The sequence below is a fragment of the Panulirus ornatus genome, chromosome 1 (genome assembly GCF_036320965.1).
Source record: "Panulirus ornatus isolate Po-2019 chromosome 1, ASM3632096v1, whole genome shotgun sequence".
NCBI lineage: Eukaryota > Metazoa > Arthropoda > Malacostraca > Decapoda > Palinuridae > Panulirus > Panulirus ornatus.
Window position 1 is genome coordinate 9,535,675 of NC_092224.1, and position 14,141 is coordinate 9,549,815.

Sequence of the window (14,141 nt, forward strand, 5' to 3'; positions counted from 1 at the left end):
AGGAGGGACTCCTTTGGAGTGGGAAGTTCGACGAGATTGTACTTTTTGTCCTTTGACGATGATACAACTTCGTAGGTGACTTTCCACTAGCATATAAATACATTATATATATATATATATATATATATATATATATATATATATATATACACACACACAAATACACATAAATTAAAAGGAACTGGCACTATACTAGAAACAAAAGTAACATCTGCTACACTAGATAATACTAGCAAGAAGGCAGACACAGACATAGCATAACTTAGGGACAACAATCCCTCTATATCCTTTCTGTATGATGACCACGAGCAGCACCAGCAGGACCAGCAGCAGCAGCAGCAGCAGGCAAGGTAGGGGGACCAAGGCCGGGTGATGCGAGAACCATCGTGCGTGTGTGGGCCACCATCCATCCTCCTTCTCTTCCTCCAACACCAACCTGGCTCTCCATACTTACTTTACTTACGGGTGAAGGACAAGGTGAGGTGCTGGCCGAACTGAGGGACTTCTCGTTCTCGTCAGGCAGTTCTACTGAGCTCATTCTCATATTGCGCGCGGTGAGGAGGCGCCGGTTGTGGACTGGGCTGGAGGGCGCTGTTGGGGCGACACAGGGCAGGTTAGAGCGGCAGGACGAGGTGCGGGAGGCGGCTGGGCGGGCGGGCAGGTCATGGGGGCTGAAACCTCCTGATAGCCCGCCACCTCCCTCCTTACTCTCAGGCTCCGTCTACTATCAAAAGGGAGATGGTGAACTTAAAGGAACAATTACTGGATCAAGAAACTACTCTGGCTGGGCATAATTACCGTGAAGAACAAGAACTAATTACATGTGAGAGACGATAACGAGGCCAGATCGGGATGTCTCGTGTTTTTGTCTCGGACAGAAGCACGAGACACTCGACTCACGGGCTTGGGCCTCGCTACCGCTCAGCAAGTGATGATTCAGTGCTTCAGAATGACAGTTAGTGCAGAAATAGAGATGATTATTCTAGCAATCTCCCTGGTCTCTAATCATGAAGAGAAGTGCAGGTGTGAGGTGCGTCAGCCTGGGGTGTTGGTGCAGCCAACAGCCCAGGCGACCGGCACCAGAGCTCGCTTGCAGGGCTGGCCCGGGACGCCACAACTCCCTCCACCTTCCCTTCATCTAGATAGTGATAATTCCTGCTACACACTCGCGACCCAATCCTTCATCAGCGACAGCCTTGACATTCAAACAATATCTGACCAATAGGTGTATCATAACAAACAGATATCACTTGGGAAATAATTACTTTACACTAATCAACCATGAAGATGGACCTTGCAGTTACTGTAGTCACTTGTAGTTATAAGAATTATCACTAAGTAATTAATCATAGGTGATCTAAACTAGTTAAATCAAGAGGCAAGCTACCATGCAGTCAGTCCAGAGCAGCCGTGCGTTAAGATAAGCCGTCATGCTGACACATACACAAACCCACACACACACACACGCGCACACACACACACCACGGCGCCCGAAGTTAATCCTCAAGTAGCCTTCTTCAGCCCAGATGCTCACCGTCATAGGAGCCTTAGGGACGCACTACTTGAGGCTTAGTTCAGAATGCCATCATATGACAAAGAAAATATTCAATACACTGAAAATCTAAAAAAAAAAAACCTTTTTCCAAGTGCCCGAAGGAAAGTCTGGAGCTGCGTACTGGATCTCCAGGAGGCTGACTCCAGGACTCCCGCCAGGGAGGTGGTGGCGTGAAGGTTGTGTACTGAGCTGGTCGCTCGTACACACACACACACACACACACATACACACACACATACACATTCAAGCATACTCCATAATTGCTTTCTTGTGTGCCCTTCCATATGGTATAAATTCATGTCTTTTGATAAAAAAAAATAAACTATTCTATATATCACCCTAAGCATAAGATAGCTATTAGGCAAACTGGCAGGACGGCCACGTCATCAACATGTAGAGAGCTTGAGAGACTGGATACAGCACGGGAAGCTGGCAGTCTACCACTAGTAGAACACACACAGTAAAGAGGATATCCAAGCGATCAAGTCTCAGATATAGTATATACACCTTAGTAAATATCTAACTCAGGCCCGGACTAATGTAGTAGCCGCTAACAGTCAAAACACAGGAAATAAATACGAGTGATGATGCACTGACGAAGGAGGTGACAATTACTCCAGGAAGGTGAAATACTGAACCGGTGGCGCTCCTGGTGTCCACCGCAGGAGTCACCCTGTATGTTGCGGCGGGAGGGCGGGTGTCCGCGCGGCAGGGGGCGGCTCTGCCTCGCTCCACCGCGCTCTACTAGGCAAGGCGTCGACACACACACAATATATCTAATTTCACCAGGACCATTGCTAGTGAGACAGTTCCACATTCACTGTGTTCAATACTCAAGAGCATACGACAAAACATTTCTACGTAGTTCACTTCTCAGTTCAAAAACAAAATCAACCAAGATGCTCTCACGACGCTCTAAATATAACTATATCTAATGGGTAAAATATTTCTAGTCACTGAGGATTCGATGATACATGTCAAGTGGAATACTCTTCTCTAGAGGTTCTAGAGGGTGTACTAAAAGGTATACTAGGGGCGGGGCGAGGGGGACCCACTGAGGGGGCCCCCCCATGTGCACTAGGAGGAGTACCAGTGTGGCTCTTTAGGTGGTTGTAAAAGGGCGATTTGGGACGGTGTTGGTGGTAGTAGAGGTGGGTTGTACGGGACTTTGTGGACGCGATCATGCCCAGCGCGAACACCGAGAGCTTAGGTTCTGAAACAAGAGGGAGAAAATGGGGGCAGAGCTCATCATCCTGGTGCAGGGCGGCTGCTCTCACCCCGTGTAGCTCACTGAACCAAAGATGTGGCTGCCAAACTCTTAGTAAGGGGATGATAATGGACAACAAAACTGGGGTTCAGAGAGTAACTGATTTATGAAGAGTTGTTGCTACTCCTTCAGAAGGGGAGGAGGAGCAGCAGGTCATCTGAGGCTTCAATTCTGCCGAATGTTCGTCTCTTCACGTCGCCACACAACATATGAGAGGGAGGGAGGGAGACTCGGTAGCCTCAGCCTTCCAGAGGACATTAGCTAGTGCCTTCCCCTTCTCAAGACAGGATTTTCCTGAAGGTAATTTCAAATAAACTCTACCTCAGTTTTCGTGGTAACCAGATGGTTTTGGGATAATCTATGGTGTTTCATAATAAAACGAAGATAATCATCATTACGAAAGTAAAATAACTGACCACATGACATTGCAACACCTCTTGAATGACTCCCAAGATCCTAAAACATCAATGATCTTCCATGACCCTGGAATGTTAAGATCTTTCCATGCTCGTGAAGTGCCAAAGACTCTCAAAGACCCTTCAGCGCCCACTACAACAGCGGTCAGTCAATTGTGATCTTCACCATCCGTAGGCTACCTCTTCAGACGTCACAAGGCCTTGGATCACACACGATATGATCTTCAGTAACCTTAAGAGATCACTCTGAACCCTCGGGTCCTTATCCTTACTTTCCGTGATAACCATTTCCACTCACCTCCATGACACTCCTCATCCTCTCAACCGGCGACCACTGAATTCACTTGGTGATTTCCGAGTGTCCACCTGACCTCCCTACTGTGACCTATTGAAATCCGTGATCGCTCATCCCGACCTCCCGAGCCAGTGTCCATGTTTCTTGATATCAGGGTAAACCCTTAACCTACCACGACCTCTGAGTGTTCTCTTTGACTTATTACTATTCTTGAAGGTATGGTACAACCTTTCGTGACACTCTCTGTCCTCACCATAGCCTCCCATGACTACATTCCCGAACCGCACTCCACACTCATGGCATGCCTACTCGACCTCCCAAGATCTATTGGGACTTTATGGCTCTTCACTTGATGGCCTTCCATGACGAGTGACGGGACACCATGGACGTCCGTAGATATGAAACGTACACAATGACCTTTCACAGCCCTTTAGCAGCCATGGTGACCTTCTGTGACCCTTCAGTGACCACCATAACCAATAAATAAACAGCACGACCTAACATGCACCCAAGGCTCCAACTATGACTCTTATCATCCTCGAGTGCCAGCCTGTAACTCTTTATGGCCCAACATGACCCCTTCCTCCCCCTACCCATGACACCATGACTACTCTTAATGAACCATAATGACCCCGAGTACCCATCATTACCTACTATAACCCAGGAGTGCCCACTCACGGCCTTGAGTACCGTCATCACCACAAATGACCACAGACAGCTAAGAATTACCTCAAATAACCCTTCGAATGACAACATGATTGACTCTTTGAGATGCTACTATGACCTCGAAGCTAAAGATGACCTCTCGTTACCCTGAAGTGTTAGGTATAACCTTCAATGCTCAGTATAACCTACTGTGACCCCTGAACACTTTTGATATCTATGCATGTCTCTCTAATGGCCTCACCTGACCTCAGAGTTCGTACGAGCGGTGTTACCTACTTCCTCTGACTGCGTACGTTCCTTCGACCCTCGAGTGCCTTCCTCTAACCCTTGAATATGCTCCTCTAACCTTTGAACACCTTTCTCTGACCCCTGAGTACCTTCCTCTGTCCCTTGAGTACCCTCCTCTGACTCTTGAGTACCTTTTCCTAACCCCTGAGTACTGACCCAGACAGAGGAAAAACCCAGACATGTTCATGTTATATTGTCAGTATCCCATCCTATCTCTGGGCAAACCAAAACCATCCACTGGCTATCCAGAAGGCGCGAGACACTAGCTTCGTCAGGAAGGTAGAGTGGGGACTGAGGGTGGGGTCGGGTGGGGGGTTGCGGGACAGGTGGATTTTGCTACGGTTCATCTACGAGGTTCAGTTAGAAACGGTCGGTTCTCGGGGGCGTTTACCATGAAGAAGAAGCCTCTCACAGCGTGGTGAGTTACAGTGCTGATGTCTTGTTGCATGTTGGTTCTGAACCCCCTCCCCTCCTTAGTATTGCTGCATAGTACTTCTGAACCCCCGTAGTACTGCTCCATGATAGTTCTGAACCCGCTAGTGGTGCTGCATGATCGTTCAAAACCCCTAGTCCTGCTGCATGGTGGTTCTGAACCCTCCAACACAGGTGCATGTTGGTTCTGGACCCCTAGCAATGCTGCATGGGGGTTCCAGATCCTCATCATCGCTGCATGGATTGTTCCGAACCCACCAGAACAGCTGCATGGTGATTCTGAATCCGTTCGAGCATCACTGCGTAGTGGTTCGAAGCCCCCTAGCACTTAGGGGAACATGTGTACTCGGGCCTTTCACAGAGATACAGTGGAGGAAGGTCTTTGCCTGACTTCGATTCGCCACAACAGCTGTCAAGTTTCACCACTGTAACCTTCCTTCTCTTAATAATAATAATAATACAAAATAAAAGCTAAAGAAATTCGCATGATGGCGGGACAGATGTACCTCACCGAAAAAAGAAAACATTGTCAATATATTGTCAATAAAGTGCACCTCAGAAAAAAAATATGTATCTATCTTAAAAAAAGCAGTGTCTATGTACTCCACCTAAAATCACACGTCCGGGCCTTGCTTTCGACAAAACTTCAGGAAAATTCTTAACCCGTCAAAAATTTTCTACGAAAAAAAAAATTCATACAGAAGACAACAGAAAAGCTTATGTTGTTTTCAAAACTTCTCAAAATACACATAATCATTGACAACGAAAGGAAAGAAAAAAAAAGTCAGAACATACGAGTGGAAGCATGCAGTATATGGCAGCCGACCCGTGGCAACACCTGTGTGGCAACCAGCCCACAGTAACCCCTTTCACCTCGCACACAACAGAGACATGACCCTTGCCGTGTGTCCTCAGGAGTTCGAGGTATGGTTGCGACACAGGGCGGCCACGTTACATAAACCATGAAGACTGTTACGTAAGGAAACTGAGGCAAAAAAACATTGAGGGAGTGAGGGTGAACACCACGACTGGCTCAATTAGTTTGGGGATCACCTGAGAATAAAATGACTTGATTAAATATAAAACAGGAGAGGTGAAGCATTACTATGAACAGCGACTAAGTAACGAACATGCCAGAAACTCAGAGAAGCGAAGTACTGGTGGTATCTGCGTGAGGTGCCTCGAAAAAATAGAATGATATAAAAAAAAAAAGTGATGTCTAGGTGAGGTCATCTCTGACAAGTGGTGAGTAGAGAGTGTGGTGGCTTGTGGCGGTCATTCCTGGAGACAAACGGCAAAGTTACTCAGTTTAAAGAACGAACAAGAAGCAGAACAGACGGTGAGAGCAGTGTGTGGGAGGCAGCTCCGGCGGCCAGAAGACCTCAAGGCAGACAACGACTTTAGTACATTCAGGAGAACTCTGGCTACGTTAGTTAACATCAAGTGTTCATCTCAGGCAATCTAGTGATAGTTTAAGATTAAACTGCTAATTACGGATTTGAAAGAGTACTTTTTAAACAGTTTAATGGGACAAACGAAAGAGTTGGCAAAGTACAGAGTGACATTACAGACTTGGATTGTAAAGAGGCTATACAAAACGGCAAACACTGACATGAGAAAATAGTGGCCTGGAGCTGGTGCTTAGCAACAAGACCGATGGTCAGAATAGTTAAGAGAATAGTGACGTTGAAGGCTATGACTTGGGCGTGCTGCGTGCACGGGGCTGCGAGCATTACATTGGCTGTGAGAGGAGGTGTGGCTGACGTGGGAGGAGCCTCCGTGGCGCCTGCGATGAACATGCTCAGTCGACTCGGGAGAGTCAAGCGAGAAACTTTTCATTCGCAAGTTGAGTTTCTGGCGACGTGGACTGATGGGGGCTGTGACAGGTAGGTCAAGGAACGCTGTTAGTACTGTGCTGGGATGTGCTAGCCCAGCGGGCAACCTCAAGGCTAATGGACAAGACAAACACGCACACTCACACTGCGGCCACACATGGGGTACCGCCAGGCTCAACACAGAGACACACACACACACACACACACACACTCTATAAATAACACACACCTGATGATATCCTTTTGTATTCTAGTTATCCTCATTGAATATTAAGCGATGTTCAGACTTTATTCAATTGAACATATCAGAGTATTTGTCTTCTATACAAGTGCAGAAATAAATGGGTGCGCGTTACAAGGATCTGAACACAAAGCATGAGAATGGAAATAAGAAAATCCACAGTGAGTGAAGTTTACTGTATTTATGCTGCATGATCCTATCTGGCGTACTTCTTAACATAATGTTACTGATGGTAAATAATAACTAAGAAAATAAAATAAAAAACTTTCATTAGTGTCACTAATGGTAACTCCACACAGATGGTGAGGGGGAGGGAGGGTTGGGATGGGTGTTGGAGGAAGGGAGGGAGGGGGCGACACAAAGCTCCCCCTCCCCCCTGCTCCTGGGTTAGTGAGGGACAAGTCTGAACATCGTGCACGAGACCCGCCGTCCTCAACACCACACCACCACACAAGGACCACCAAGTCTCTACCCTTATGTTGTCGAGTCTGTGGCTTACTCACTGACATCTTACAGAGGTCAGTGCCGCACCTCGAGTACACCCCGACACTTCTCCTGACACAGGCAATGAATCATTACTGTCAATAGGCGTGATAGACGGGGCATTAGTCTGCGTCTTAAAACTCTTTCAAGAATGGTAGAAGAGAGTGGTGAGGTGGTGGCTTAGGTTGGTGGTGAGGGCGGCGGCCGGGCACATCTAGCAGTTACTTCTAGCTACTCCAGCAAGGTCTTGGCCTGCTAGTCGTGTGCAATTCCAAAACTAATGATATTTAATTTACACAGCGTTGGGATCTGCCGAAGCTACAACTGGGGTGGTCACAGCTGACTTCTCCCCACTGTAAATTAGCATAATAAAAAGCAATTAGGACAAATATATCAATCTAGAAACTAAGGAACAAAACGTATGTGATTCAACGTTACGAATTGGCTTTTGATTTTCTCAAGGTGAGTTGGGGGTGGACATGGCCCTCATGGGGTCGTTACGTTACGTCAACCGTTGCTGGGCAACATCTTGTTGACTAAACACTTCTGGCTTTCTATGGTGACTTAACACAGCCGTAGTCAAGCTACTGCTTACTTATCATACATAACACTCTACATGTATCAATGATTAAGATACTAAAGATATATGAAAAGGAGACATTTAAGACACTGATCCTGTCTATATAATGGTGAAACTTGACTGGTCCTATCTACCTTAATACTACTATACTATCTACCTTAACATGACTGGTGACATGTGGCCCAATTGAGACAGGGTGACGGCCACTCGCCTGTGTTCCTCAGCCAACGAACTGTGCAGATTGTCAGATCATATGCTCGACATGCAAGGCTGACCCGGGGGTCAGGTCACATGGGGTGACGTAAGGTGTCGAGTAGGTCAGTCACATGGGGAGAAGTGAATGTCGGCAGGTCAGAGAGGAAAGAATGAAGTTTAACAAGAAACTCTGTTTACACGAAAAAAGAAGGAAAAGAGAGAGCAGAAGAAGCAAAGGGAATGATATAGACACATGAAAAAATCGAAAATAAAGGGTAGGAAGTAAAACTGGCAAATATGCAAAAAATGAGCATAAGGAACTGGGATGAGACATAAGAAACTTAAGATAGGAGTTCAGATAACTGATCCAAAACTATCATCAGACTGAGGAATATCAATGTGAAGGGAAACAATAATAAAAAGAAAATGATGGGACAAGAATAAACGAAAAAAATTGGCTGAAGAGCGGATGATGAGAGAAATAAAGCGTTTGCCCACGAGTCTGTATCCACTAGTAAATGTGACTGAAATCTGACAAATGAATCATAAATATACTTTTAAGATCAAAATCATCGAAGTCTTTGATAATTCTGAATGCATGTATTGGGTCACTTCTTAACCATCTCTCTTCAATACTAACTATATTCAAATCATGCAGTCGGTTCTCACAGGATTTGTTTGTGAGTTCGGAAATCATCTTGGTAGCTTGCCTCTCACTCGCTATCTACGTCTTTTTTCAAGTCTGGTCACCGAAGCTGAACCCAATATTCAAGATGGGGACTCGTGGGTTACTTTGTAAAGATTAAGGATAATTTTCCCGACTTGCATTCGATGACCTTACCTATAAATCCAATAATTTTGTTTGCTATTTTCAAGTGCTTTTGTGCACTGCTTGCTTGGCTTTAGGTCACTAGAGATTATTACTCCAAAGTCTTTTTCCTTATTTATCTTTTGCAGTTCAAAGAATTCATACCGTGACTGTAGGTACATTTTTTCTACAGATAAGTAATTTCTGCACTTATTGTTAAAGTTCATTTGCCACCTGTGAGGACAGCCCATCAGTTTATCTATGTCCATTTGGAGCTGAAGACGTTCAATTCCTATTACAGATGCTACTTCTCAGCTTAACAACGTTTCTAAGCATCGGTAACGTACAATGAAGCACATTATCAATATCATTAATATATGCGAGAGAGAACCGGTCCTAAGACTGATCCCTGAGATACAACACTTGTTACGTCTAGCCATTCTGAGGCTTGGTCATCAGTCTTAACTCTATGGTCAGTTAACTGGTTTCCTAACCACTGAAGGACAACCCCATCAGACTAAAATCTAGTTATCAAGCTTTGTTTTGGAACTTTATCGAATGCTTTTTGAAAATCTGGATAAATGACATCAACTGCTTTACCTTCATCATATATGTTGAGTATATCATCAAAGAAATCAAACAGCAAAGAAATCAGTTTTGCCAGACATGAATGATAACATTAAAAACCATGTCGAGACTCGTTTATTAAGAGTGGGTCTTCTAAATGGAGTACAACGTTATCCTGAATGATAATTTCCTTATGTTTACCAAACACAGACGTTAAGCTAATTGGTTGATAATGCCCGGGCAGCTATTTATTACCTTTTTGGAAAATGTCTGTTACACTGGCAAGCTTCCATTCCTCTCGAACTTTCCCCGTAGCAAGTGACTTATTGAAGAGAATAGTCAATGAATTAACTATCATATTTCTGAGTCTCCTTCACTGTTTTCGGATAAACCTTCACTGGGCCATCTCATGTAGTGCTGATAGTGTATCTTCATCTCGTATATCTTTATGTCGCAAAACGTTTTTCTCTCTTAGCAATAGAATTGGATGCGAGACATGAGTTGTACCTTCAACTGCAAATGGAGATAAAAAAGAAATCTTTTAAAAAACAGTTGCCATGTCTTCGTTGTCAGAACAATTCATCATTCCACCATTCTGGCCTCGCATTAGAAGGAAGAAAGTAGGACGGAACGTCATCAGAAGAAAATAGATGGAAACCAAATATGACAGAAAACAAATGGAAAGAAAACGGGAGGAGGCCGAGTGACGAAAGGAAAAAGGAAAATGATTCGATGAAAAAGAGAGAAGAATAAGAATGAATTAAAAACTAGGGGAAAATGGGGGAATAAAGAAATAAGTAAATGAACACTGAAAGATGATTGAGTGAAACAAATCGGACAAAGCAAGACAAAAAACGAAAGGAAAGAATTCAAGGTTTAGTGGAACCATAAGGAAGGATAACCACTGTGAACCATAAGGAAACAAGCCACTGTAAACCATAAGGAAACAAAACAGTTGCGAACCATAAGGAAAACAGCTTAGATCCACAAGGAAACACAACCATCGTGACCATAAGGAAACACAACCACTGAGAACCATAAGGAAACACAACCACGGTGAACCATAATGAAACAACCATTGTGAGCCATAAGGAAACAGACGTGAACCATAAACGCAACCGATGAGGATATACGGAACCGTTGTGAACCATAAGGAAACGCAAGACTAGTGAGAGAGAGAGAGAGAGAGAGAGAGAGAGAGAGAGAGAGAGAGAGAGAGAGAGAGAGAGAGAGAGAGAGAGAGAGAGAGAGTAGCAGATACACGAAAGTCAAGCTTTAGCTAACCCTAGGAAAACAGTCATCTGTGAGGAAACAATGGGTGACTAGAGGAAAGCTTTGGGTAGTAGGCGGGAAAGCTTAAGCTGAAGAGAGAAGAATTTCGAATGAACGGAGGAATACTTTGTTGTGATAGAGAGACCATCTGATGAACGGAAATGAGAACTGACTCAATGGAAATGGAAAACTGTAGAACATGGTGAAGAAGAGCTTAAAATGTTCAAAGGATAGGCTTAGCTTAAAAGAGGAATGTCATGTATAAATGAAAGAACAATTTAGATGCAGGTAGGGAAAGTTCTGTTAACCTGGCAAACCTTCAGCCACAGGAGAGCTTTAGCTGAGTGAAGGGCAAGCTTTAGGGTGAACAAAGTCCGCCATTTTTGCTGCACTGAGGGAAAATCAAACGTGAATGACAGACATGTGAAGCGCACAGGAAAGACTAAGCGTGATTATAAAGAAGCTTTAGCGGGAAGATGGGAAGAGAAGCAATAGCAGGAGGGTTGTAAAGAAAGCTTTGGAAGGAGGGTGGACAGAGAAGTTTTAACGGTAGGGTGGGAAGAGAAGCTTCAGCAGGAGTGTGGCAAGAGAAGCTTTAGCGGGAGGGTAGGAAGAGACGCTTTGAAGTGAGAGAAGCTTTAGCAGGAGGGTGGGAAGCGAAGCTTTCGTGGGAGGATGGCAAGACAAGCTTTAGCAGGAGAATGGCAAGAGAAGTTTTAGCGGAAGGGTGGGGATAGAAGCTTTAGGAGTGTGGGAAGATAAGCTTTAGCAAGAAGGTGGGAAGAGAAGCTTTAACGAGAGGGTGGGCAGATAAGCTTTAGCTGGACAGTGGCAAGATAAACTTAAGCGGAAGCATGGGGAGGATGGGTGTAAATCCATTGGCCGTGAACCACAGCTAAGCGGCCGTAAGCCCCAGCAGGACCTTCCCTGGCAGCCTGAGGCGTCTCCCGGGAGGTGTGTTCACCAAGGCGAACCTGAGACGCTGCTGACGAAGGCCCTGCTGTTGCTCAGAGACAGACCTGCGCTGTGTTCCTCCAGGTGAGAGAACACAGCCAACCCTAGCCGATGAACCAGATTATGATCATATTGTGTAACATAGCTATACGTGTGTTTCTATCTAAGTATGTAGTCTACCTCATAAAGATACTATGTCTATATCTTGAAATTAGTCGGATATGATGCTGAGCATACCCAACATTGCCAGATTTCGACTGAAGTTAACAACACAGCGAGAGGTCTTAGAGATGAACAACCATAGCTATAGTATTGAAGATAACACAGCATAGCTATTTCCCTATGGAGATCACTACCTACCTGTTTTTCTGAATATCAAAGAAAATGTAGGTATTCTTTAAGACAACAGAACATGGTAAACTTCCTAAATAGAACATAAATCAACTTTGTGCCTCAACGTATAAACAAACTATACTCCTACAGTTACTAGTTTACAGCTATGTTCGTAACAGAATGATAATCCTTAAAGATAATAAAAAATGCTCTTGAAGAAAACTGTACATGGCTATCCTTTTTTGTTTCTAAATGTGATGGAAAAGTTACCTATTGTTCACGGCACAGAAGTATACCCTTGAATATAACACTGCACAGCTGTGGTGGACAGCAGCAGCAGCACGGCTATGCTCCTGGTTATCAGGGAGTGTTGAAGCTGTGGTGAAGCACCAGGACCCCGGCTGCTCCAGGTGTCGGGTCTTGACCTGTGTTGACCTGGTGAACCGCTAGACTCTAGTGACCTTACAAAGTTAGTACAGGGAGGGCGTTAGTCGAGCCGTTGTGGTCCGCGCGGACACGCAGACCCTTAGCGGGAGACGGTGAGCCTTATAATACCTCGTAGGGACACCGGGACCCTTAGCGGAAGAGGAATAATACTGCTGAAGTTCGCTGATTCATTCATCCATTGAAAGCAGTTCGAACGTTAGGTAAGGATTCAGGATCAAGTCCTGTGGCGAGATTCTGTACATCACTTTGAATCCTAGTACACCAGAATCGTCACGCTAGACTGCAATGAATCAAATGGGGAGCAAGGGTTGGAGGGGGATCTTTCCTGGTCCAGGGGAGCCGCTCGGCAACGTGGATGAACCAGGCTGAACCACAGGGAAGGTTTGTACCGAGCCCTTGCAAACCCTGAGGATTTCAGCCTCGTTTCGCAGAGCAGCAATTGTACTTACACGAAATAAGGGCAGTAAAGATTTCTACACTGCATTTACTGCCCTTATTATATATATATATATATATATATATATATATATATATATATATATATATATATATATATATATATATATATATATATATTCATGATGCGCTGTTTGTCACCGGGCTTCGCATGCAAAAGATAGCAATATAACACCCAGAGGAAAGAGTCACCTTTGGCAAAATGTATCATCGAGAGTACAGTCTCGTCAAGAACTTTTCATTCCCAAGGAGTCCAGATTTCCCTGCTACTGTAAGTAGCACAATCATGAGATGCAGAAACTGTCCCTGAGGCAACTATTAATAAAACACTGTATGCACTGATTGTCTAGTCCAACTATGGGAAGTTCCTGGTTACGGGAATGTCTGGAACCCTAGGTGGGTGTGGTCGGGAGTAGTGTTTGGACCCACCTAGTGAGACCCAGGGCGGGAGTGAACTTGCTGTGGGCATGGGTACTAAAGACTCAACGCACACACACACACACACACACACACACCATGATGCACGCATGGGCACACCCGTGTTCGAATCCTGGACTTAGGACTACCACAGCCAATCCCAGTTCTTCATCTTCGTTCTAGGACTGGTCGATAAGCAGGTATCTGGCTTAGGCTGCTAAGTATATATATATATATATATATATATATATATATATATATATATATATATATATATATATATATATATATATATATACACAAGTAAAGACGAGGTACATATATAAAAAGTTAGATGTGGCAACACGAGTGTTGAAGTCCCTCCCTGTATAGTTAGCTCCGGCAGGCAAACGTAAGCAACAATCTGAAGACTATGATAAGATGCCACACCTCAGGCCAGTATACTGCCAGCACAGCTGACCGGCCACCCACCCGTGACACCTGGCACGGAAGCCAGGTGTGTGTGTGTGTGTGAAGTCCCAGGATCTCCCACCTGCATCTAATAGTCTCAGTAATCCCCCACCTGAACATGATACAGTCCCAGTCATTACCCACCTTCACCTGGCACACTCCCAGTATTTTCCACCTGCACCCG

At 44.8% G+C, this 14,141-nt stretch overlaps 1 protein-coding gene across 1 annotated transcript in view; it reads right to left on the bottom strand.

Annotated features, from left to right (window-relative positions):
- Stacl (SH3 and cysteine-rich domain-containing protein) overlaps positions 1-14,141 on the bottom strand; it is an 898,939-nt gene that overhangs the window by 60,187 nt on the left and 824,611 nt on the right. Inside the window, exons 17-18 of the mRNA XM_071674332.1 lie at positions 6,656-6,796; positions 455-591 (exon numbers count right to left, since the gene is read on the bottom strand). Of these exons, the coding sequence (XP_071530433.1) occupies positions 455-591; positions 6,656-6,796 (278 nt within the window). The remainder of the gene's footprint in view (positions 1-454; positions 592-6,655; positions 6,797-14,141) is intronic.